The sequence below is a fragment of the Panthera pardus genome, unplaced genomic scaffold (assembly GCF_024362965.1).
Source record: "Panthera pardus isolate Hobbes unplaced genomic scaffold, ASM2436296v1 HiC_scaffold_13, whole genome shotgun sequence".
NCBI classification, from domain to species: Eukaryota; Metazoa; Chordata; class Mammalia; order Carnivora; family Felidae; genus Panthera; species Panthera pardus.
Genome location: NW_026526688.1, coordinates 116,649,101 through 116,675,903, shown reverse-complemented (window position 1 = coordinate 116,675,903; position 26,803 = coordinate 116,649,101). Strand labels below are relative to the sequence as shown.

Here is a 26,803-nt window from a genome sequence, read left to right as displayed (position 1 = left end):
ACTAGTGTACATAAGGCAGTTCTTATAAGAGGAAAATTTTTAAATAAAAGTCAGATCCCCTAAATTTTATGTTTTCTGTCTTCTAAATGTTTTTGTGCTTTGGTTTGCTTCAGAGCACAATTCCAGTAACCAAACATTGCATTAAGTTTTAGAGAGAATGTCACCTACTTCAGAGATTTTTACATGTCATGATATTTAATATTAAGCCTGAGACCTTCATGGGACATTTTGTTTCTCTAATAATCATGACTGAGCTACTTGTTATATTACTCTTCTATTATAAAACAATTTATTTTACTCTATATTATAGCTAAACAATTATTTTTATTTGGATTACATAAGTTATCTTTGAATTTCATTTCAATTTCGTTAAGGGGAATATTACAAAATATTTGTTATGGGAGGGGTGTCAGAACTGTTAGAGCTGAGAAATAATCTGTATCCACTTGGATCATATGGACAGACTTATCTGCAGGGTTAAGATCAAGCCAGAAGCCTGCAAGAAAAAATTAAATTGTATGAAGATTTAGGAAGTTTTATTTACGTATTTTCCCATGGTACTTGTATTTTAATTGTACTATAATTCATAATTAATAATGTAATACAGATTGACATCCATGATTAAGAAGAAAAACCTATTAATTTTCACCTCTTCTAAGTGAAAGATTCAGCTTCCCTCTGGTTAAAACTCTAGAAGCCACATATATATTTTGAAAAAAAAATTTCCTTGAGAAAAAATTTTACACAAAATTATTTTTAATTTCGTCTTTAATTTTGGGAGGGAATGGATATTGAATTTTGTTTTTTTTAATTTCTTTTTAATAGGTGGTTTGGGAACAGAGCATACTATGATGCCTTGTATCAAGAGGGTCCCTCTTTATATGCAAAATGCTTCACTTTTCCTGGAAACTAATCTCCTTAAAAGCTAATACCCAAATCAAACAATGTACCCTTTTCAGTGCTGAATAAAAATAGGTCAGGAAGGGATTAAAAGACTGGCACAGCACTAAAGTGAAGCAATGAAAGTTTTACTCTTTAAGCTTCCCCTTGTTATGTGAGAATTCATAAATTACCAGTTAATTCAGACCTCTTCCTTCTGCCTCCTCTTCCTTGTCTCTCCGTATGTAAGCCCTTATTGTTCATATATGTATGAAACATTGTTTTCTCGGAAATTTTCCCATTGCATCTGTTAGAAATTTTTTTAATATCACTCTGCACTGAGTCCATCTTGCTTCATCTGTGTATTTAGTCAATGAAGAAACTTAGATTGATTTTGCATAGTATTCATTTCCTCAGTTTCTGCTCTGCTTCCTTCTTCACCTCTCCTTTGCCCTGAATCTTCTTATGGCTCTTAACAGGCTTCAGGTGACTGAAGTGTTTGAGTCAATAAACATATTTGGAAACCTACTAGATACAAGGAGGTATAGAGTCAGTGTAGAGTTGGGTGAGATGTAAGAATTGGAGGTCTCATTGAGAATCCCTCAAAGTAAGACTGTGATAAGTACGGTCCAAATGTAAACTCCATTTTTTCATGAAAACAGTTGTCTGACTCTTGGGGTGGCATTTAAACATTCTGAACCTCTTTTATTTTCACGGAATATAGAAGTTAAAATACGTGCCTTTGTATATAGTTTTATTTAAGTAGTTTTCAATATAGGAGTTAACAGATACAAAGTTCTTTTTTTTTTTTTTTAATTTTAATCCAAGTTAGTTAACATACAGTGTGGTATTGGTTTCAGGAGTAGAACCCAGTGATTTATGACTTACATACAACACCCAGTGCTCATGCCAACAAGTGCCCTCCCTAATGCACATCACCCATGTAGCCCTTCCCCCCACCCACTTCCCATCCAGCAGCCTTCAGTTTGTCCTCTGTATTTAAGAGTCTCTTATGGTTTCCCTCCCTCTCTGTTTTTATCTTCTGTTCCCTTCGTAACCGATACAAAGTTCTTATCATGGTACCGCCATGTAGGAGGATTCCAATAACTGCTTTATATTCTTAGTACTATTGTTTTATTTAGCCAGTTAATCATGTTCATAATCTCTACATTATATGTTTTTCTTTATATCTCCACTTCCTTGCCTATAAAATGACTGGATTAGATGATAAATTCTAGAGTTTCTTCCATGTTTGTAATCATATGATCTTTGTTTAAGGACGTAAGTCCTTCATATTCATACTCCTTCTATAAGACTTCCCAAGTCAGCTTGATATAATAACTATTTCATATCATCTTCCCTCTTCAAACTTTCAATGCTTCTTCCCCTTTTCTCTTAATTCACAGATTAAAAATAAAAACCTCCAGAAGACTTTCTACATGCTTCCCCCAGCAACTGTACCAACACACTTGCCTCTGTAGCCATCCACTATAGGTCCTCCCGCTGTATTGTTGTTTAAGCCCACGCCTTGCACTAAGCACTGTGCACTGTACCTCCTCCCCTTACACCCTCAATAGTTTGTTTGTTTGTTCTCCTGGATTCTGCCCATCAGATAACAAAAATGCTGAATGAAATATCCCCCAGTTTTTTAAGTCCTCTCTTCCCCTACTTAGTCCTACAGCTACCACTCTTCTTACCTGCGATGGTTTCATTTGCTCTTCCTCCACTTCCTTGCCAATATTTTGTTAAAAAAAAACTGCTAACCTGTTTTTGTTTTTGTTTTTGTTTTTTTTTTTAATTGCACAGATAGACCCAGGACTGAATACCCATGTAGCCTTCGTATTTTTTATGAAGGCCATTTCTACTATTTTGTCTTACTTACATTATCTCTTTAATGCATTCATTTTTCCTGAATCATTTGAGTATTCCTTATAGACTTTGTGACACTTAACCCCAAAATGTTTTCTCATGTATCTCCTACAAGAGCATTCTCTTACATAACCACCATCCAATAATTATACACAGGAAATTTAGCATTAATACAATACAATCAGCAAATTTACTGACCATATTTAAATACTACCGATTGTTCAATAACGCTCTCATTCTCTAATATCCAGTTTCTAATCAAGGATTATACATTGCTTTTAGTTGTCACGTTATCTTTAGTGTTCTTTAACCTAGAACACTGGCCTTTAAAATTTTTCTTGTTTTGGGGCACATGGGTGGCTCAGTCAGTTAAGCATCCGACTTGAGCTCAGGTCATGATCTCACGGTTTGTGGGTCCAAGCCCCACTTCGGGCTCTGTGCTGACATCTCAGAGCTTGGAGCCTGCTTCAGATTCTGTGTCTCCCTCTCTCTCTGACCCTCCCCCACTCATGCTCTCTCTCTCTCTCTCAAAAATAAATGAACATTAAAAAAATGTTTAATTCTTCTTGTTTTGTATGACATTGACTTTTTCCTTTTTGAAGAATCTAGGCCAGTTATATTGTGGCATATCCTCAATTTGGATTTATCTATTACCTCCTTCAGATGGAAGCTAAACCATTGGCAAGTGTACAATATAATGACTCCCAAACATTTTTGGCAGGTGTATCACAGAGTTGATGTTATATCTCTCTGAGTGCACCACAACAGCAAGCACATAACAGTTTGACACATTATTTATGATAAGTTTGATCACTTGGTAAAAATGGGTTCTCTTACATTTCTCCATTGTAAAGATCCTGGCTTCCCTCTGTAATAGTAAATAATCTCTGGGAAGCTACTTTGAGCTGTCTTGTTCCCCAGTAGTTTTTTGCCAATGGTTTTAGTGTCCATTGATGATTCTTACCCAAATCAGTTATCACTGTGGTCATGGTAAAATGGTGATTTTTGAATTTCCGTTATGCCTTATCCACTTCTTAGTTGTCCTTCTCTCTTGAACCCACAAAAATCAGTCTTCTGCCCCACCACTTCAGCAAAACTGCTATTGCCAAGGTCGCAAGGACTTCCATTGACCAAATATAAGGAAGAAGTCTCAATCCTTATTTTCCTTTCATATCAACTGCATTTGACAAAGTTAATCATTCCCTTCTCCTTGAAATACTTTCTTTAATTGGCCTCTGAGAAGCCACTAGAATGACTCCTTGTCAATCTTCTTTTCTGGTTCTTATTTAGCTTCCAAACCTTTAGACATGAATAAAAAAACCTCAGGATTTAGTCTTCATACCTCTACTACAACACAGCATGGCAGTATGATTATTCTAGTTGCTCAGGCCCAAAATTCTGGAGTCATACTTGACTCTTTCTTTTATCCTCTTCATCCAATTCATTAGCAAATTCTGTCATCCATATCTTTAAAATATATAACCTAACCTAACCACATTTCCCCATGTCCATTACTCTATCCTTAGTCTCAGCAACTATCATAACTGGCCTTGACTATTTTTGCAGTAGTAACCTAGTCAGACTCCCTGCTTCTACCCTTCCTTGCCTATAGAAATCCTTTCAAAAAGTCAAATAATGTCACAAAATCCATCTAATTCAAAATAAAATCCAAAATTCGTACATAGATTGTAAAGCTTTATATATTTTGGCCCTTGGCTACTTGTTTCATCTTCTCCTCTGTCAGCCTCCTATTTGTTATCCCCCTTGTCTGGAAAACTCTTCCTTCAGATAATTCATATACTTCATCACTTCATTCAGATCTCAAATATCACCTTATCGGTGAGGCCCTTTCGTATTTTTCCATCTAAACTAAGTCTCTACTCCACTCTTTGTCCCCCTCCTCTGTTTACTTTTCCTCTTAACTCCTGATGTAGTATATGCTTTTTTGCTTTGTGTATATCATCTGTCTACCCACCATTGGAATGTGTGTTCCATGGAAACAGGGACTGCTATGTCCCCAACCCTCAGAGCAATGCTTAGCACACAGTAGGCACATAATAAATATTTGTTAGTTGGCTGTTAGAATTCCTTTTACTCTTCTATTATTGATAGAGAGAAAGTGGGTTTTTCCCTCACCTTCAGTGAAAGTTTTAGTTTTACAACTGCTCTTTTTTCCTTTCAAAACATTGTTTGCAATGTTTTAAAGTCTACCTTAGCAAAGAAATTATGTTTGTGTGAATTGTATAAATTAATTGGTTATTTATAATTTTGCTCTTTGTAATTACTAATTGTGGTATATTTTCTCTCAGTGTTTGGATATGATTCCTTAAAAGGCAACTAAAGTTCTCATATGTTAGCCTATTACTGTTTGTTTTTATAATAAGTGAAAGTACAAAGTCTTTTACTAGATCACTCATTTATGGATTTTAAAGCCCATCAGTACAACAGTGTTTATTTTAATGTTCTGCATAATTCTCTAGGAGTCTACCTGTTTTCTATTAGTTCATGAAGGGAGAAAGGTCTGGCTTCTTTTATTAACTTGAAAGTAAAAACTAATCACGTGTTATAAGATTAGAGTAGACTAATGGAAATTGATGGAAAATTTTTGATGAACCACCATCTCCTCGTGTTTTATTGTTGTTGTTGTTGTTATTGTTCTATATGTTTTTTTTTCTGTGTATCCTAATGTGGTATTTAAATAATGCAGAAATACCTAAGACTTCAAATGTGATTTTAGCAGTTCTTGGAAGTGATCAAGATATGCATCTTCTTTTAGAGAATAAGGATATTGCATGCCCGTTGTGTGTATATGCAGCTATATAGGTGTTACTCATAAATGTTCTCATGCTACCATGTCTGTACCTTGAACATCAGATGATAGATTTTAGGGCTATTCATTAGGGAGGACATTTTGATGTTTGTATTGAGTATCTAGAAATGTTAAATTTTAAGCCTCATTCTCAAGTTTGCATAAACATTTAGCTATTTCAGTGCGTATAATTAAACAATGCACCTATTTTAACTGTGATCAACACTATCAGAGTATTTCAAAAGTTTACATTAAATATGTTACATCACTTTCTTGTCTAAATTAATATTTGAGAAGAAATATTATGAAGGCTAATGTCTTCAAGCTTTTAAGCCTAGCTTGTATGACTCTCATGTTCAAGAAAAATGTTTTTGGTGCCTTTTGTTCCTTTTTATTAATGACTCAGTCACTTGTGCCTAACTAGCATGTGACTGGGTTTTGTGGTTATGCTGTGCAATTTCTGGAGGTTCCTAGAGATACAGTTGTCCTGAGATAGGAGGTTTTATAGTCTGAAGAGTCTGATTTGTGTCTTTGTTGACTCACTGCATTCAGTAGAACTGAATTTGAAGGATGAGTAATCATTTCTAAGCAGAGGAGGGATAAAACAGTATTCTCTGAAGTGGGTTCCTAAAATAGTTCCTAAGGAGAATTAGATAGTAAAAACAGGGGCGCCTGGGTGGCTCAGTCGGTTGAGTGTCCGGCTTCCGCTCAGGTCATGATCTTACAGTTTGTGGGTTCGAGCCCACATCGGGCTCTGTGCTGACAGCTTAGATTCTGATTCTGTGTCTCCCTCTCTCTCTGCTCCTCCCACGCTCATGCTCTGTCTCTCTCTCTCCTTCAAAAATAAATAAAAACATTAAAAAAAGAATTTTAAAAAAAGATAGTAAAAACAGATGATTTGTTGTCAGATGGTTTGGGGAAAAACTGTTTTTTACACTGAGACTCCTTAGAGCCTTTATTATGCCAGCGGGCATTGTGATTCTCCAAAAAATTGCATAATGTATGAATTTCCTAAGAGTACCTGATGGTGGAAGCCACTTTTTCTCCCTCCCAATATCTCTTAATATCTTGACATACTAGTGTTCCACAACCAAAGTTTAATAAATGTTAATACTTCTATGTCTTCACAGCTTAGACTTTTAGGTGCAAAAGTAATGGTCAATAGCTGATCGGAAACTATAGTTTCACAATTGTGTATGCACAATTGTATATGCACAAAACCAACCAACCAAACAAACAAAAAGCCAAAATAATCACAGCCCTCTTGACATTTACTTGGTCAAGGAATAACCATTAGAAACAATTTTCAGAAACTCAGAGCAGAAGAACCTGGAAGTAAATTTGAATTTGGGATAGGTGAACTTTTCTTTTTAGAAAGATGTAACTTCTCTCTTCTCTCTCTCTCTCTCTCTCACACAACACTTGCCTTGAATGTTCTATAACCACCAAGATAAGTCCTGCATAATTTTTTTCTTTACTAAATCAAAGCCATTTATACACATGCTTCAAGTCCAGCACTCCTACTGTTTGACATTTTTCTGAAAATTTGACTTTAGCATGACTTTCATGCTGATTTTGAGATTAGAATTAAGTATATTACCAAAATACAAAAGAATGATGTTCAATAATGGTGAGAATTTCTCTGGTGTCAGAAATACAGATGAAGCATATCTATACCACGTGGGGGAGACAGTATGTTCTACATACATAGTGATGTAGAAAACTTTCTATTTATTTCTCTAAAACAGACAATAAACCGTATTAATATTTAACAGACAAATTGGTAATCCTATATATTTGGGTCCTGTTCAAAACTATTTTACTATCAGTAATAGATAGAAAGGCCCTGGAGGGAGACTTAGCAAAATTCAAACCCTGGCTCCAGTATGCTATGTGACCAAAGCAAGTTACTTTATTATTTTAGTTCAAATTTATTCATCTGACATCATAGTAACAGCACCAACATCGTGACAAAGGATTGAAATAGTAAATAAAAACATGCTTAGCACACTGTAATCATTCGGTAGTGCTAAAAACAGCAAATAAGAATATCCATTCAGTACTACTTGGCAATGAGCAGGAATGAAATCATGCCATCTACAGCAACGTGGATGGAACTGGGAGGTATTATGCTGAGTGAAATAAGTCAGTCAGAGAAGGACAGATATCATATGAAACTTAACAGTAGACCATGGGGGAAGGGAGGGGGGAAAATAGTACAAACAGAGAGGGAGGGAGGCAAACCATAAGAGACTATTAAATACAGGGTGGATGGAGGAGTGGGGGAGAGGGGAAAATGGGTGATGGGCATTGAGGAGGGCACTTGTTGGGATGAGCACTGGGTATTGTATGTAACCAAAGAATCATGGGAATCTACCCCCAAAACCAAGAGCACACTGTATACACTGTATGTTAGCCAATTTGACAATAAATTATATTGAAAAAAAAAGAACATCCATTCAGTGACTACACACACACACACACACACACACACACACACACACGATGAGAATAAATGTATATAATTGTAATTATCTTTCTCAAACATCCCTACCTCCTCTCCATCTGAAGACTGCTTAAACAGTTCCCTTATGGAATGCTTTTTCTTTTATTTCCCGTGGCTGCTGCTTTTCATTTTGATCTGAGTTTTGTTAACTGCTAAATGAAGCTTTTCTGGACTATCTAATCTAAATATTCACCAAGTTAATTTCAACCACATATGATTTTAATTTTCTCCACATCATTTATCACTTGATTTAATTTTTGTCAAACTCCTTTCACTGGAATCTAAGAGTCTCCCTTGTTCTCCATTGTCTAAGGTCCTAACACCTTGGTAAGTGTTTTAAAAATATGTGCTAAATTAATAAACTACTCTGTAGAGATTATCGTGAAAAAATTTCAGAAAAAAAGAGGGAGATTCAAAATTCCAGTTTAGGAAAAAATGTCAGTTCCTGCTTTCCACTGCCCTACCGAAGCCCTGAACTATTATATCTGTGTATCAGTAAACTCAGGTCTCCCATATGACTCAGTTTCAGTGTGGCTTTGCTCTTTTAGATCTGTCATCTCTTGTGATTGAGGACAGGGCCTGACCACCAACATGTCTCCCATGGTATGTCCTTCCCCTTCCTAGTCTTTTGTATTTCTCCCTTTTCCTCAATCCTACTGGCTAGACCACTTCTAAACACTACTGTTGCTAGACCTATGTGAATATCAATACTTGTCCAGATTTAGTTCCTTTTGAATACTAATTTGGACCACTTTCCCCAGTCCCTACCCGTGCCTATTGCTGGGTTAGTCCCCATGCTCTTTTTCTCTCCATCCTCTCTTACTGTTGAGGTCCCAGCATTCTTTAATGTTCTATTTGTATAAGTTAGGCTCACAAGATTTGAGACCATCAGAAACAGAAAAGAGTAGGATTGAAATGTAAGACTTTCTTTGAGTTTATGTGGTCCCTATGTAACTTGTAATAACTACCACTGCCTTGGAGTGTTCACTTTTAGGCAGAATGACCTTTTTTTTTTTTTTTTTTTTTTTTTTTTTTTGAGAGACAGCACAAGCCAGGGAGGAGGAAGAGGAAGAGAGAGAATCTTAAGCAGGCTCCATGCCCAGTGTGGAGCCCAACGTAGGGCTTGATCTCACAACCATGAGATCATCACTATGAGATCATGACCTGAGCCAAAATCAAGAGTCAGATGTTTAACCAACTGAGCCACTCAGGCACCCCAGTATAAGAACCATTCTTTATTTTGGTTATTGTCATAACACCTAGCGCCATTTCACATATAGTTAGGTGCCTTCATAATACTATTCAATGATGATAATCCTTAAAAGCCCAATGTTAGGATGTCATTCTGGTCATCTATTGCTGCACAAATAATCACCTCAAAGCTTAATGCCTTTAAATAACAATTATTGATTTTATTCACAAACCTGGGATTTGGTATGGCTTGGTGGGAGAGCTTGTCTACTTACACAGTATCAGCTGGGGGAGGGGGGCTTGACTTCCTAAAGTACGGTGCTGTGTTCCAAGAGCAAATGACTCAAAAGACAGAAAGTGGAAGCTGCCAGAAATGGACAGTTTTGTTTCTGTATTACACTGGTCAAGCAATCATAGAGCTCAGATTCAAGGGAACAGACAAAGAAACCACCTCTTGATGGGAATACTATTTATCAATATAGCATTAATATTATTAGAGAATTTGGGATTATGTCACCTTATATATTCACCATTTTTGTTTTTTTAATGTTTATTCAGTTTTGAAAGACAGAGAGAGACAGAGCATGAACAGGGGAGGGGCAGAGAGAGGAGGAGACACAGAATCTGAAGGAGGCTCCAGGCTCTGAGCTGTCAGCACAGAGCCTGACACGGGGTTCGAACTCATGAACCATGAGATCATGACCTGAGCCTTAGTTGGCCGCTTAATCGACTGAGCCAACCAGGTGGCCCATCATTTTTTTAATCAAAATTAAATATAGTGAGCAAATCAAACAAGAAAATCAGTAGGTCAGATCATAGTAGAAATTCGAATACTACACACAAAAGAAGACATTTTTTGAAATTGCTTCACTCTGGGAAAGTTAACACTCAACACTTGAAGCTATACTAGAGTATCACTTAACCTAAATACTTTGAAACATACCACACTGGAAGCCAAATTGAGGATTACTTGAATGATATCAAAAAGTTAATAAAACTATTAACATACCTTGCTGTTTTTAACTTAGGCCTCTGAAAGAGGGAGAATAAATAAATACCTAAACTATTTTTTTAGAGTTCATGGGTTTTTTTTGTTGTTGTTCTAAAGCATTTCAGCGTGGTTTTGTGGGCAATTTGGAAGATATTGTGGCTTTTTTTTTTTTTTAACTACATTCCAGGGCAAAGTAATGTTTCCTTTGTGTGGTGTAAATAGCGTTTAAATGGAATGAAAATATATATGTTCAATTAACTCTGGGATCTGGTATTCTTAAATCAAAATGTTTTATGCATCTTCGAGAAAAATACTGCAGGAATCAGAAGGTTTTAAAATGTCTACTGTTTATTGTATTTAAGCCCTTCTATAGACAAAACAAGTTTTGACCTGACAAATAATGTGACTACATTTTCTCCAACTTTCTCCCTCAACCCAGCATCTTGCTTAAGTATTTTTTAGTTATTAGATTTTTAAAGATGCTCTAAAATTGGATATGGGAGGATAAAGGTGCGTGCTGTGTTCAGGCAGCATCTGCAGATCTGCCTAACATGAAAGATCTCCCACATCTATTTTCATTTCTTTCCTCGTGGATAATCCGATTTTGCAACAAATTGATTGCTCAACCTCCCCATGTCACTTTTCTATAAAATCAAAAAGGTTGCTACAGTCCCACGGCAAGGAAATCGTCTCTTTCTGGGAAAGGTGACACTCAAAGGTCAATTCATTAAACAGAGTGACTTATGAGACCTCCGAATAATGTCTTGGTGATATATTCCAAAATGTTGAGTCCAAAACTTAAATTGATCTTTTTTACTGGTAAGCCTGCTCTTGGAAATTTTACTTAGAGGAAAATCTGAAATAAACTGCATTTTATGACTGATTCTGAAGAACTACATTTTTCCCCTAAGATGCAATTACTAGGGAAATCCCTCATTTTCTTCCTAGAAAGCACCTCATTTCCTTGAACTCACACATAGAAAAAAGTATCAATGCTGAAATTTTGATATCACAATTAGTCAAAATCATCTGTTTAAGAGATAGTAAGTCATAGTGGAAAGAAGACTGAACCTGATGTATAGAAATTCTTGGTTAGAGTCCCAGCTTTACTACTTACCAGTTGTGTGTCTTTGAGCAAGTGCTAAGTTTCAGCAACCTCATTAAGGCTCAGTGTCTCATTTGTAAAATAAGGAAAATGTCATCCACTCTGACAACCTGACAGTTTGGAGGTTAGATTGTATATCAAATATGCAAGTGCTTAATAAATTGCAAAGCATCTTAAAAACAGGAAGTGTTACCAACCATTTTAGAAACTTTGATGAAATATATATGGATTTTTGTAAGTTGTAGCTTAAAATTTCATTAAAAATATATTGTACAATGTGGTTAATACAATATATTTTCTAAGCTCAAATAAAATGCTTTGAATTAATTAAACAAGACATAACTTTTTTTAACGTTTATTTATTTAGAGAGAGAGAGAGAGACAGCATGAGCAGGGGAGGAGCAGGAAGGGGTGGGAGGGAGAGAGAGAACCCCAAACAGACTCCACCCTGTCAGTTTGGAGCTTGACTCAGGGCTCCATCTCATAAACCATGAGATCATGACCTGAGCTGAAATCAAGAGTCAGATGCTTAACCAACTAAGCCACCCAGATGCCCCAAGACAACTTTATTAAGGACAGAAACCAGATGTTACACATCTTTGTGTTCCTAACATTGTCTAGACCAGTTAGTTCTATGTAGATCCGGTTGGTTGGGTGATTCATTGGTCAATGATTGACTAAGATTATGTATGAGGTCATTATTCCTCAATTTAGAGAGGAATAAATTGGCCTTTTTTAACATTTTGAATTTCTAATTAGTAATTATTGAATGCTCTAATACTGTGTGTAACAAAATTATGAGAGTGAAAATAACCATCACACTATTGTTGCATGATTGTTGTCTTCATAGGCTACACTGTGGTGTGTGTGAATGGGTTGGGGTGGGGAAAGAGGAAGAAGGTTATCAGATCATTAGTATCCCTTGTTGCAAGAAAGTTGTCACTGTGGGGTTAGCATGGCTAAGAGGATTCATGATGCTAGCCTGCAACTAACTTTGAAAAATGTAAATCAAAGGACTTTTCTAAATGTTTAGTGTTTCCAGTAAGTAATCTCCAAAATTTAGAGCAAAATCGTGCTAAAGTGTAAATTTTATGTTGCTGCTTATTTTCATGCACCAACACATGAGTTTCTTTAGGAATTTCATTCCTGCCTTTCTAGCTCTTTCCAGTTTTTCTTTAAATTCCAGTTAGTTAATATACAGTGTAATACTAGTTTCAGGTATACAATTTAGTGATTCAGCACCTACATACAACACCTGGTGCTCATCACAAGTGCACTTTTTAATCTTCATCACCTACTTGACCCATCCCCCCCCCTCCCCACTTGCCTCCCCTCTGGTAACCTTCAGTTTGTTCTCTACAGTTAAAAGTCTGTTTGTTAGTTTGCCTCTCTTTCTTTTTTTCCCATGCTCGTTTGTTTCTTAAATTCCACCTATGAGTGAAATCATATGGTGTTTGTCTTTCTCTGACTTATTTCACTTAGCATAATACTGTCTAGCTCCATCCACATCATTGCAAATGGCAGGATTTCTTTTTTTTTTTTTATGTCTGAGTAGTATTCCATTACATATATATTCCATTATATATATTATATATAATATATATCCCATCGTGTATATATATATGTATATACATACATATACATATATATGTGTGTATATATATATATATATATATATATACAACGTCTTTATCCATTCATCAGTCAATGGACATTTGTGCTGTTTCCATGGTTTGACTATTGTAGATAATGCTGCTATAAACATCAGGGTGCATATAGTCCTTTGAATTAGTATTTTTGTATGCTTTGGGTAAATACCCAGTAGTGCAATTTTGCTGGAGCACAGTGTGGTTCTATTTTTAACTTTTTGAGGAACTTCCACACTGTTTTCCACAGTCACTGCATCAGTTTGCATTCCTACCAACAATGTATGAGGGTTCCTTTTTCTCCATATCCTTGCTAACACCTGTTTCTTGTGTTTTTGATTTTAGCCATTCTGACAGGTGTGAGGTGATACTCATTGTACCTTTGGTTTGTATTTCCTTGATGATGAATGATAATTGAGCATCTTTTCATGTGTCTCTTGGCCATCTGGATGTCTTCTTTGGAAAAATGTCTATTCATATCTTCTGTCCATTTTTTAATTGGTTTATTCATTTTGGATGTGTCAGATATGTCATTTGCAAATAACTTCTCCTATCTCATAGGTTGCCTTTTAGTTTGATTGTTTCTGTCACTGTGCAGAAGATTTTTATTTTGATGAAGTCTCAAGTTTATATTTGCTTGTGTTTCCCTTGCCTCAGGAGACATATGTAGTAAGAAGTTGCTCCGGACAAAGTTAAAGAGATTATTGCCCATGTTCTCCTTTAGTATTTTAATGGTTTCCTGTCTCACATTTAGGCATTTAATCCATTTTAAATTTTTGTCTAGCTTTTGATATAGCTTTAAATAGCTGCTTTCTTATTCCTTCACCAAAGTTCTCAGAAACTTTTCCATTCCCATCTAAAACTGTTTTGTAGTTGACTTCTTTTACTATTTCAACAAATATCAGCATAGCATTGATAGCTAACTTGTTTTCATGCTTAGTACCCGCAGAAGTCAGCATGTGACCTTAAAATCTAACTTGTCTTAATTCTACACAAAATGAATTCATTAAACTTTTATTTATCACCTGTTATGTGCCTATCAGTCTCCTAACACTCTTTCCATTAAATTGCACCCAAGTTCATCTACTCTGGAAAAATCATCTGTATCTACTTCAGAGAAATAGAAGCAATTTTAGCTAATGGTTCTTTTGATAGTTAATATAATTAATTATGCCTATATACCATTTAAAAAAATTTTTGAGATATAATTGACATACATTATTTTAGTTTCAGGTGTGCAACATAATGATTCAATATTGGTATGCGTGGTCAAATGATCACCACAATAAGTCGAGTTAACATCCATAACCATACATAGTTATAGAATTTTTTTTTCTGGTGATGAGAACTTCTAGGATCTACTCTATTAGCAACTTCCAGATATACAATACAGTATTATTAGGTATAGTTGCCATGCTATACATTACATCCTCATGCTTATTTATTTTGTAGCTGGAAGTTTGTACCTTTTGACCCCCTTCACGCATTTTGCCTCCTCCCACCCCCACCTCTGGCAACTACCAAGCTATTCTTTAGATTCCACATATAAATGAGATCATATGATATTTGTCTGACATATTTCATTTAACAAATGCCCTCAAGGTCCATCCTTTTTGTCTCAAAATGGCAAGACTGCATTCTTTTGGATAAGTGAATAATATTCAATTGTATGTCTATATACCACATTTAATCCATCATCTGTTGATGGACACTTAGGTGGTTTCCATATCTTGACTATTATAAATAAAGCTGCAATGAACATAGTGGTGCATATATCTTTTTTTTTTAATGTTTATTTATTTTTGAGAGAGAGACACAGAGTGTGAGCGGAGGAGGGGCAGAGAAAGAGGAAGACACAGAATCCGAAGCAGACTCCAGGCTCTGAGTTGTCAGCACAGAGCCTGACACCAGGCTCGAACTCACAAACCGCCAGATCAACACTGACTGAAGTCAGACACTTAACCAGCTGAGCCACACAGGCACTCTGGGTGGTGCATGTATCTTTTTCAGTTAGTGTTCTCATTTTCTTCAGATGAATACCCAGAAGCGTATGATAAATTTTTTTTTCACTAGTTAACCATAGTAGTGCTTTTTAGAATAAAAGATTAGTTCTTTTGGGTAGTAACAAAGAGTTTTAAAAAGTTCCATTTTCTCTTTGTCTTTAAAAACAATTATTACAAAAGTACTAAATGTAAACATTGTCAGGAGCAAGGAAAACTGGTAGGGTCCCTGGGTTCTAAAGCAAGAAAATAGGTTTCAAGCAGAGGGAACAAATTTTTAAAGCCACCACCTCACTGACCTTGATAAATTCAAGGAACTCACCATTGTTTAGAAAGGCTGGAATATGGGGGGATATATAAGAAAGTTCCAGAAGATGAGTTTGGCAAAGTAATGGGGCCCAGATCACTAGAGATCTTATTTTCTTAACAAGAAGTCAATTTTTTTTTTCTTAAGCCAACGAGGTGACTTTAAAGGTATTTTAAGCAAAGAAGAGATATTTTAATGGGTAAATTTGGAAGGGACTTTAGTTAATATACACAGGAAAAGCATACTTTATGACAAGCTATGGCACAAAAGATAGGACCTAATGAGCATAACATTTCAGAGCAATGCCAAGGGAAGGGAGCCTGGGAAGGAGAGTGAGAAGGAGAATCCTATAAGGAGTCCAAGTGCTTTCTTGATCTAGAACACCAGGGTTCAAAATGAGTCAGTGAGTTTCAATGAGTTAATTCTATTTCATTTTCTTAATTAAGTTACTTAATGACAACTAGCATTAGTTGAGGTTGAATGCTTCAGAGAATTTTATTAATAATACGATCTGATTTGAGGGTATACTCTATCCTGAATAAAAATGATGCAGGCTAGCATTATAAGAGACCATCTTTAATATATAACAATGTAAAAATAGCAGTGCTGTCTATTCGAGTAGAACTTGTCTCTAAGGAGCTCTAAGCACATTAAATATTAAAGTGAGGCCATGTTTTCTCTACAGCACAGACAGGCAAAATAACAAGCAATGCTCTTTCCCATCTGGTCCTGCCTGTAATTTCAGATCTACTTACGTTCTGCCACTTTTTCATTGATCCTCATTTTTAAGCACATGAGCTAATTGAGGTTTTCCCCTAAATATGCCATATCATTCTTAGCATGCTTTCCTTGCCATCCTATCTGGTGAGTTTCTGTTCCTCCTTAAAGACTCAGCTGAAATGCCCCAAGTGTCTGTAAGTCCCTCTGTGAAGTCTCAATTATTTTCAATGCACATACATTTATTTTCCTTTATATAGTCCTTTTTATAGTCCTTTATTTTCAGTGCACATATATTTGCACATAATGAACACCTATCCCTTCTTTTTAGATACTGTTCCCTAAGGACAGGGACTATGTCTTAGTCACTCTGAGATATGTCCTCAGCATACAGACAGGTGCTGAGCATAGTAGGTGCCTAAGTGACTATTCCAAGCATGAAAACCATAGGCTACCCTGGGGCTAGGACCTGGGTTTCACTGTCTAGGGCCCTGTACAACATAAGTGACCATTCATCAGCTTGTCTTAAAGCCTCCCAAAAACAGCAAAATTTGCGGTTGCCCCTTTCCTCTGACCAGAGGTCCTGTCAGTGCCACTTTGTCTATTCGGTTGTCTTGTGCCTTCTCTAGAATAGAATAGCTCTGCTACATCCATGACTGTTAAAGAAATTTGCTCTTTTGATTTTATAACTTTCCAAACAAAAAGCATGTTTTTAAAAATTATCTACATCATTAGTTTTAGCCTTTTTTGTCTTCATATTTAATGATAAATTTTTAAAAAACTTATAGAATGTGGTTGGTATGCTCTAGCTCAAAGAAAATACTTTGAAAACAAAGCAGCAAATGAATCTTTAGTAAAGAAGTCAAACGTGTATCCAGGCGCCCAACTGCTTTCCTTTTACCAGGAAGTCATGACATTTAAGATGCTTTGTTGCTTTGGACTAAGAAATAAAAAATCAAGAACAGCATGATCTTGAGCATAATTTTAGACTGAGCAGGTATCCTGGCTACAAATGTGCACATTTCCTATCTAGGATATTGTTTTAAATTTTATTTTCCTTATTTGATGCTTTGGACTGGTGTTCCAATAAAGCTCTTCCTTCACTTAAAAATTGACTCTTTTATCTTTGTATTTTCTTTTTGGGCACTGCAAACAACACTGAAGTTGTCTAAATAATCAGGTTCCTCCTAACTTGAATTAGACAAGGAAAAGACTTGACTTTCACTGTGGGAGAATTACATCACAGAACAAATGACATCATTTGTATTAAAACACCTGATCATTTGATTCTTGAGTTTCTTTTTCAGTGATGACACTTAAAGAACCAGCATTTTTAGTCAAACTAAAAATAGATTGTAAATTTATGCTTATAAATGGTGTCTTAGGCAGAAGAATGTTAGCTAAAAATAGAAAGTGGGATTTGATTTTTAAATTAATGCCATGTCTCAAAATACCACTTTCTAACCTCGTTCAATGTATTTGAGACCCTGTTCGTGTTTCCAGGAGCTTCAAAACTGGAATGGGGAGGAGGAATGCTTTGTTAGAGGTGGCTTTTCCATAAAGCATCTGGGCATTATGCTACTGTGTTTTTAACTCAATCTGTGAGAGTATGTGCAGCTTAATAGTGCCTATTTATTTATTTAATATTTATTTATTGGGGGGGGGGGGGCAGAGAGAGAGGGAAAGAGAGAATCCAAAGCAGGCTCCACACTGTCAGTACAGACCCCAATGTGGGACTCAAACCCATGAAACTTGAGACTGTGACCTGAGTCGAAATCAAGAGTCTGATGCTTGACTGAGCCACCCTGGCTCCCTAATAGTGTCTATTTAAACACAACCCTGAAAATTACCCCTTTGCCTTCAAACTTCATTTCAGCATGAATTCTTTATATGCAAAGATGGAATCTCAGCAAGAAAAACAGATCTTCATCAACATTTGCTTTTGAAACAAACTTAGGAAAGTTAGATAATTCTAAACATCTAGTAGAAATAATGGTACCAAACTGGATGTTAATTAGTTATTCCATTAAATAAATGTTTTTTTCTCCTTGTTCTTAACAAAGGTAATTTCTTTTGACTTTACGAAAAATCCTTTGGCTAAGAAATGTTAAGAAATCCACAAAGCTGAGACTAAAATGTTTGTGCTCATTTCTTGCCTCTTGGTGGTTTCCTCAAAAGGTAGCATTTGTGACTAGCTTTCCCACAGGGCTCAGAAATATTTTTCCCTTTTTGCCCTCTAACTCCCCTGCTTCCTCTTGTTGCTCTCCCTCTTCCAAATTAGAACTGCATTGCTAAAAGAAATTAGGTGGAGAGGTGCCTGGGTGCCTCAGTTGGTTGAATGTCTAACTCTTGATCTCAGCTCGGGTCTTGATCTCAGGATCATGGGTTCAGACCCCATGTTGTGCTCCACACTGGATGTGGAACCTACTTAAAAAAAATTAGGTGGGGGCGCCTGGGTGGCGCAGTCGGTTAAGCGTCCGACTTCAGCCAGGTCACGATCTCGCGGTCCGTGAGTTCGAGCCCCGCGTCAGGCTCTGGGCTGATGGCTCGGAGCCTGGAGGCTGTTTCCGATTCTGTGTCTCCCTCTCTCTCTCTGCCCCTCCCCCGTTCATGCTCTGTCTCTCTCTGTCCCAAAAATAAATAAAAAACGTTGGAAAAAAAAAAAATTAGGTGGATTGGAGCGCCTGGGTGGCTTAGTTGGTTGACCGTCCGACTTCCGGCTCAGGTCATTATCTCGCAGTCTGTGAGTTCAAGCTCCATGTCAGGCTCTGTGCTGACAGCTCAGAGCCTGAAGCCTGCTTTGGATTCTGTGTCTCCCTCTTTCTCTGCCCCTCTCCCACTCATGCGCTGTCTCTCTCTCTGTCAAAAATAAATAAACCTTAAAAAAAATTAAGTGGATTTATGAATGGATGGATAGATGAATAAAAGTGTGATAAACCAGGGGCACCTGGGTGGTTCAGTCGGTTAGGTGTTGGATTCTTGATTTCAGATCCGTCATGATCTTGCAGTTTGTGAGTTCAAGCCTCTCAACAGGCTCTGCACTAACAGTGTGGACCCTGCTTGGGATTCTCTCTTTCTCTGTCTCTCTCTCTCTCTCTCTCTCTCTCTCTCTCTCTTTCTCTCTCTCTGCCCCTCCCCTGCTCACACACTGTCTCTCAAAATAAATAAAGTTTTAAAAATTTTTTAAAAAAGAGTGTGATAAACCAAATATAGTAAGTTGTTAATGGTAGAATCTAAGTGGAGGTTATAAAGGCAGTCACTGTAAGATTCTTTCAACTTTGCTGTGTTGAAAATTGTCGTAATCTTTTAGGGGTGGTTATCCAGGAAGGATAGGCTGACAGGAGCTTTCACATATTTTGTTTAAATTTTTCACAATTATATTATTAGAGAAAAATGAAAATAAAGCTACATGAAACTGTCTTCACAAATGAAATCATCAGACTATTCGTTTAAAGGCCCTTTATGTTTGAAATTCACATTAGGGCACACTAAATAATTAAGAATGTGTACAGTGATTTAGCTGTATGACGATGATCACATTATTACAATAGGAGATTGGTTATATAAATATGGCATATATAGTCAATGAAATACTATGCAGCCATTAAAACTTATGGTACAGAAATAAATGCACTGACATGGAAAGAGTTATAATGTTTTATATACTATCTTCAACATTATGAATTTCTAGATACACCTGGAAGTATGTGTATACAAAGATATTTGCTCTGAATTATTAGATTATGGATCTTTTCTCTCATATTTTTTCACATATTTTTTTTTCCTAGAATAAAGATTTTCCAGTATTTTTATTTTAGTAACATAAGAAAGAAGGAAAACAGAAAAGAGAATAAAAGGAAAAAAAACCAGGCTATTTTTCTGTGAAAATGGAGCAGGGAAACCTTGGTATCTGTAAATAACTTTTGATCAAGCCAAAAGATTATCTGGGTTTTTCCTTTTATCTATATCAATGAAATCTGCTCTCTATATTTTCTTAATCTTGCTCTTACAAAAAGTGCATTTGAAACATGTAAAAACAAATAATTTCATTCATTCTTCTGAAGTTATTTTCATGGACTTAACTAGTAGCTTTGAAGGAAAGTTAAGATATTTTCATGCTGTTAGGCCCAAGGCATTTCATACTTGGAAATGCCCTATCTTTAATCTCTATTGCATTAGATTTCTGTGTCTGACTCATAAGGAAAGGAAGCTTCAAAGCTGAAATGGTAAAATCTAATTTCTCTCTAAATACACTAAGCATTGATACATTTCCGACAATGTGACACCTATGTCCCAAGTATCCTCACCAAAATAACTAAGAGTTCAAGGACATGCTGATTAAATAGTAAGAATGTTTTTATTTATTATAAATCTGTTTTGTCCAAGGAGATTTAAACAATGAGCTAGAATTAGGTAATCTTTGCAATATGTCTCTGGTAGAGATAGAGGGAAGGGACTGTGACTCTTAACTTTTATTCATCCAGTAAACATTTACTCAGCACTTTGTGTATGACTCTGCGATTAATATTTCACTTATTGTTTCCTCTCTAGAAGATGTTTTTTCAATGACAATCGAAAGAAAAATTGGATGTGAATAAAAGTAAAAATATGCATAGAGAGATTTCATTTCTGGGTTCCAGGTCTCTGGTCCTCTCCTCATGGATTATGTGGAATTTGTAACTCATTTATATATTCACCCCTCTTCCTGGACGCCGGCCATCCATTCTCTGAGTGCCTTCTCACTCTCTCACAATGCCTACCATTTCATTGTCTTCACTTCTTGTCTTCCCCAGGCAAAATGTCCAGTGATCGAGCTTTAAGGAAGCAACAGCAGTTAAACAACCTTGTTTATGTGGTGACAAGTCAGGCCAAACCCGGTGACAGAATTGTGGATTTCTGCAGCGGCGGGGTATTATGTCTCTCCTCTTATTCTCTTTAGCCTTCCCCCGACTATGTGACTTTACTGTATTACATTCAGAGTCATGTTTTTATTTGGCAAGACTGCTGTCTCAGAATGAGAAGAAAGCATTAAGGACCCGAGTTAACTTGTTTCTTTTTCTGCCTTCTCCAGGGCCATGTTGGCATTGTCCTTGCTCACATGCTGCCATCATGCCAGGTAAAAATGTGAATAGCAGATAAAGGGAAACATTGGAAAACTATGCAATTCAGTTAGCTGAGTCTTACCGCTTCCCTTTGAATTTATAAGCATTCATTCAGGTCACATATGTGGCACAGATTTTTTTTTTTTTTTGGTCTTTGAACTAAACTTCTAAGAATCTTTAAAAAAGTAAAGTAGGACCACAGTACAGTTTTACTTTTATAAAAGGGTTATAAATTTCTTTAAAGTTTATTTATTTTGAAAGAGACCAAGACAACCTGAGTGGGGGAGGGGCAGAGCCCAGCTGCAGAGCCCAGCAGAGCCTGACATTGGGCTTGAACTCACCAACCGTGAGATCATGACCTGAGCCAAAATCAAGAGTCGGAAGCTTAACCAACTGAGCCACACAGGGGCCCCTGAAAGGGTTATATTTTTAAATAATGTATAGAAGAAATAACGATTCTGTGGTTAAATAAAATAATGAATGATGAAACTAGTTTAATTGTCAACATAATTTTATACTGGAAATACTAGCTTCTGACCCTTGTTAAGCATATCCTTTCAGTATCTTGATTTTTATCCATTGTATCAAAATTGTAACAGCAATAACAAAATTTGTCAAAGAAAAAAATAAACTCTAAATTTACCACACTCATCCATCAAATGCTTTTCTCCCCATATTCTTAACATCATTGTCCATGAGGGTGCTTCTTACTGCAGATTCTGAAAAATGCAAAAACGATTTTAGTCACCAGCTTTCACTCAGTATGTTTTTCCCTATTACAAATAGTTTCAAATATCATTATTAAAATATCACTAAAATGTGACTACATAGTATGTTTTTAAGTAAATGTACCACAGTTTATGCAGTGGTTGCCACTATTTGTTAGAAGTTTGTTATTTTTAGTCTTCTGCCATATGAAATCATTTCCTCACAATGACCATCTTTTAGCATAAAAGTCTAGAATTTAATGTATTTAAAAAAATACAAATCAGCGGGTGGGGGAGAGGGGAAAATTGGTGATGGGCATTGAGGAGGGCACTTATCGGGATGAGCACTGGGTGTTGTATGGAAGCCAATTTAACAATAGATTATATTTTTAAAAAAATACAAATCAAATGGGGCAGATTCTTTGCTTGTGAACTTTCTAGAAGGTGTAAAATAATCATAGTGATTCCTTGCAGAAGGGAAAGATGAGCATAGACTGGCCAGAAAGACATGTAACAGAAAGATGGGGAATGGAAGGGTATTATTCTTTCCCTTCCTTAGAAAATGAGAGGCAAAATGAACAAGGAATCCTGGGAAAAAATAGCAGGTGTCTGTTTCATTATCAAGGAAAGTAACAATTTTCTTGGTTGGAGTTAGAGGAAGAAAGCTCATAGAGTAGAATCCTGGAGAAACAAAGGCAGAGATATGGGGTCTTTTCCCCCTTCCCAACAATTCTGGAAACTTAGAGACATTGAGCCTGGAGAGGGGAAATCTTGGATAGAATAATGAATGGCCAGAAAGCCTTAAACCAAGTATACTCTGACAGGTTTTTTTATACAAAGGGACCCAGGATGTTTCTGTGAAGACAAGCATAAGGACAAAATAAGGGTAGAATTAGAGATGATAGTGATGAAAGGGACTTAATTCTGCCCACTTTTCTCTCTCTAGACCCGTAATCCTTTCCAATCTTCATTGGCCTGCATTTCTAGAGACTCCTAACTGGTTACCCTTCCTTCTGCCTCACCCCCACCAATCCATCCTACACATTGCAGCAACGGAACCTTCTTTTATCACATGATCTGGCTCCCGTTATCTCTCCAGACTCAATTCTACCCTCCACACCCTGTCCCCCACTCTGCATCACCACCACGCACCGTGCCGAGACACCAATGTTCTCAGTTTTTCAAACACCCTGTGTCTGTCTCACTTCCCACTTCACGCATGTTTCTCTCTCTGCTTGAAACACTCCTCCATTGCTCCAGCTAGTTTCTATTCATTGTTCAGGCCTCAGCTTCTATATTATTTTCCGTGTTAAATGGCTGAAACCTTCCTTAGTCATCAAGTCTGAGTGCTGTGATGACACATGATATGTCTTTCGTTAAACACTTACCACTGTATTGTAATTGCCTGTTTCTCTTCTATCACTCCATCCATAAGGTGCAAGAACTCAAGGACCTTGTTCAGTTTTGTAACACACTATCTGGTGTACTTCCTGGCACAGGACAAGAATCAATGAATATGTTCTACATGAAAGCTTAAATGCAGTAATAATATCTTGCCCTAATGTCTGAATTATGTTACTGAATGTACTTTTGTTTCCTGGATGAAATCTAGGTTACGTTAATAGAAAACAAGGAACTATCATTAATTCGTGCTAAGAAGAGAAGTGATGAACTAGGTTTAAGCAACATTTGGTTCATTCAAGCAAATATGGAATATTTTACAGGGATGTTTAATATTGGGGTAAGTAATCAAACAATTTCAATTTCTTCAGTTAATTAAGAAAAATTATATGCCTTAGACTAAATAAAGGAGATACTTTTATATTCTTTGCTAGCAAGTTTATAACTTGTGTTTTCTACTATTTATGAAGTATAGCACATTAATGAGTATGATTTCATTCATAACACTTCACCATTATGTGACCGAGGTAACATTTGTTCCTCTCCCAGATATGAACTTAATTTTCTTCACTGCAGAATCCCCAGTGCCTAAAACTATGTTTGACATGTAGCAAGTGCTTACAAATAGTTATCAGTGGAATGAATGAATGATTTCTAATGACAACGGCTTCCCTTGGTTTATTTTACATTTTTAAAAGATAATGAAAGAAAAACAAATGTTACTGTTATTCCTTGTATTTGTTTTATTTGTTTTTAATTTTTTTAATGTTTATTTTTGAGAGAAAGAGAGAGAGACAGAGCGGGAACAGGGGAAGGGCAGAGAAAGAGGGAGACACAGAATCTGAAACAGGCTCCAGGCTCTGAGCTGTGAGCACAGAGCCCAACACGGGCTGGAACCCATGAACCTTGAGATTGTGACCTGAGCCAAAGTCAGAAGCTCAACAGACTGAAGCACCTAGGCACACCTCCTTGTATTTCTTTTAAATACTTTTTTCTTATTATTAATGAACAATATGCTCAATACAGAAAAATACGTAATAATATAAAGAAGAATCACCAGTATTTCAACTACTGAAAAAATGAATACCGTCGAAAACCTTTGGTCTTTATATATTCTTGCACACATACAAATGCATGTTTATACATATGTTACTATCATTGACATCATACTACATAGATCTTGGTTTACTGAACATTGTCATAAATCTTTCCCCTACTCATCAATAATGTTTCTTTTTCTTCATGTTGTTATAATGTGTAATTATTACTATGATGGATATCTTAATGCGTTAAGACTTTGATATGTTTGCCAAATCACTTTCTAGGAAAATTGTGCTAATCTGCACTCCCGACTGTGTGTGTTCACACAACATACACAATAGGAAGGTCTAGCTGGAACTCTTCTTCAATTTCAGAAACTCAGACTTTCGTAGTTCTTATAATTTTTGTCCAGTGAGGTTCATTTCTTAGATATCCACTACTGAAAATTTGTGGGGTTTGTTATCTTTTGCAGCAAAAATGTATGCAGTTTGTTTCCTTTGTAGACATGATCCAAATGGGTTATGTCAAGCCAAGCCTATAGGAAGAGAAGTAAGCTATTAATAAGGAAATTCAGGAAAACGCAGATATCCGAAACAGCAAATTCAAATTGATTATATATTTCTGTGCAACCTAAAATTTACGTAAATGTTGATGTAAAGGTTAAAACTTCTCCCACGAAATGAGCCATTAAGCCAATGCCCATGTTACCAGTACACCAGGCATAATATTTAAGGTGACAAGATATTGCTACCCATTTACTCAACTCTCAAATTACAAAATTCGCATCTTATTAGCCACATGTCTCCTTAGCCTTCTGTGGCTTATGGGTGCTAAAACATTCTGGCATATTCTTGTAACTTGCAAGGTCATAATTCACTAACACCAACTGAAAATGTTTATGTCTTTTTTGATGTGATATTTTCTCTATATTTCATAATAATATAGTCATGATGGCCTTTTTCTTTCATAATTACTTTTGTCAAAATATATAGAAAATTAATTAAAATTACTTGGAAGATTAAACCAAAATTAGATTTACTCACAAGAAAATAATTTTCCCCAGGAGGATAATTGAGGTATTGTCACTAGATAAATCAAACTGATTGCATCAGTGGCTCCAACTCTTAAATAGATTACAGTGAAAATAGTGTAGCCAGAGAGGAAATTAGAATAACTATGTATTGGAAATGCATTAAAACTGCATTAATCCATGATCTGGTGATATTTTCAATAAGGGTTTAGTTAGCATTTATCTTTGCTTAGTAAATACCTTTTCCTTTTACCATTTTTCTTTAGATGTAAAAATAATGATGTAAACTAGATTTTAAGGAGAGAATCTTAAAGTCTTGGAACCAGCTATGTTTAGGAACTTTAAACAAATCATATATATATGTGTGTGTGTGTGTGTGTGTGTGTGTGTGTGTGTGTGTATCTTCCACCTACTGTACCTGCCCAACATAACCAGAATCAATGAGGTAATGTTATTTGTTCCAAAGGGTCATTTTGTAATTTCTGGCTCATACTGTACTTATTTGAGAAATATATAATCCTTAGAAATACAAATGCCTGATAAGCTTATAAAAACATTTAAAGTCTCAATACATTTTAACTTGAACAACAACAATATTCCATTCATGCTCTTAATATTTGTAAAGATTTTTGAAAAATATGCTCATTGACTGCAGGGCTTCAGCGAGATAAGCCTAATCATACAGGAGTTTTACATTTTTACTTTACATGATATTTGCAATGATTTGTTAATGACATAAAAATTAGTTACAGTGGTAAACAAAGAAAATAAACATAATGGTAAAGAGTATGGATTTTGATACTGGCCAAGCTTGTGCTAAAATCTCAGCTTGGCTGCTTACTGGCTGGATGGCCCCAGGCAACTTATTTAAACTCACTAATCTTCAGTTTTTCCATATATCCTCATATTTTCCATATATTTGGCATAAAATATCTGGCTCATAGGATATTGATACAATGTATGTGAAGCACTTAGGAGGTTGTCTGCCATTTAGGAGTACTCAATAAATTGGGCCTCATCTTACTCTGTGCAGTATGATCTTAACCATGTAAAAACTGATTTTAAAAAGGATGGGAGGTGGGACCCCTGGGTGGCTCAGTTGGTTAAGCGTCTGACTCTTGATTTTGGCTCAGGTCATGATATCACAGTATGTGGGTTTAAGCCCTACATCAGGCTCAGCACTGACAGTGAAGAGCCTGTTGGGATTCTCTCTCTCTCTGTCTCTCTCTGCCCCTCCCATGCTCTCTCTCTCTCTCTCTCTCAAAATAAGGAAAAAAAACTTAAAAAAAACACCTTAAAAAAGAAAAAAAGGATGGGAAGAATATGCTAATATGGATTTTTTAAAGGTAGCTATCTCTATATGCTACGTGGTAACATTTTTTTCTTTATTATTTTCCATGTTTTCAAAATACCTCAAATTTAATGTGTCATTTTTATATTTATAATAATGTAAGCAGTAAAGATTGAAGAATAAATATTTGTGTTTAATATTTTTACAGATA

General features: G+C 36.1%; 1 protein-coding gene across 1 annotated transcript in view; it reads left to right on the top strand.

The window, feature by feature from the left end:
* Positions 1 to 26,803, top strand: part of GSTCD (glutathione S-transferase C-terminal domain containing) — a 131,548-nt gene that overhangs the window by 80,010 nt on the left and 24,735 nt on the right. Inside the window, exons 6-8 of the mRNA XM_019416459.2 lie at positions 20,814 to 20,929; positions 21,092 to 21,136; positions 23,442 to 23,570. Coding sequence (XP_019272004.1) covers positions 20,814 to 20,929; positions 21,092 to 21,136; positions 23,442 to 23,570 — 290 coding nt within the window. The remainder of the gene's footprint in view (positions 1 to 20,813; positions 20,930 to 21,091; positions 21,137 to 23,441; positions 23,571 to 26,803) is intronic.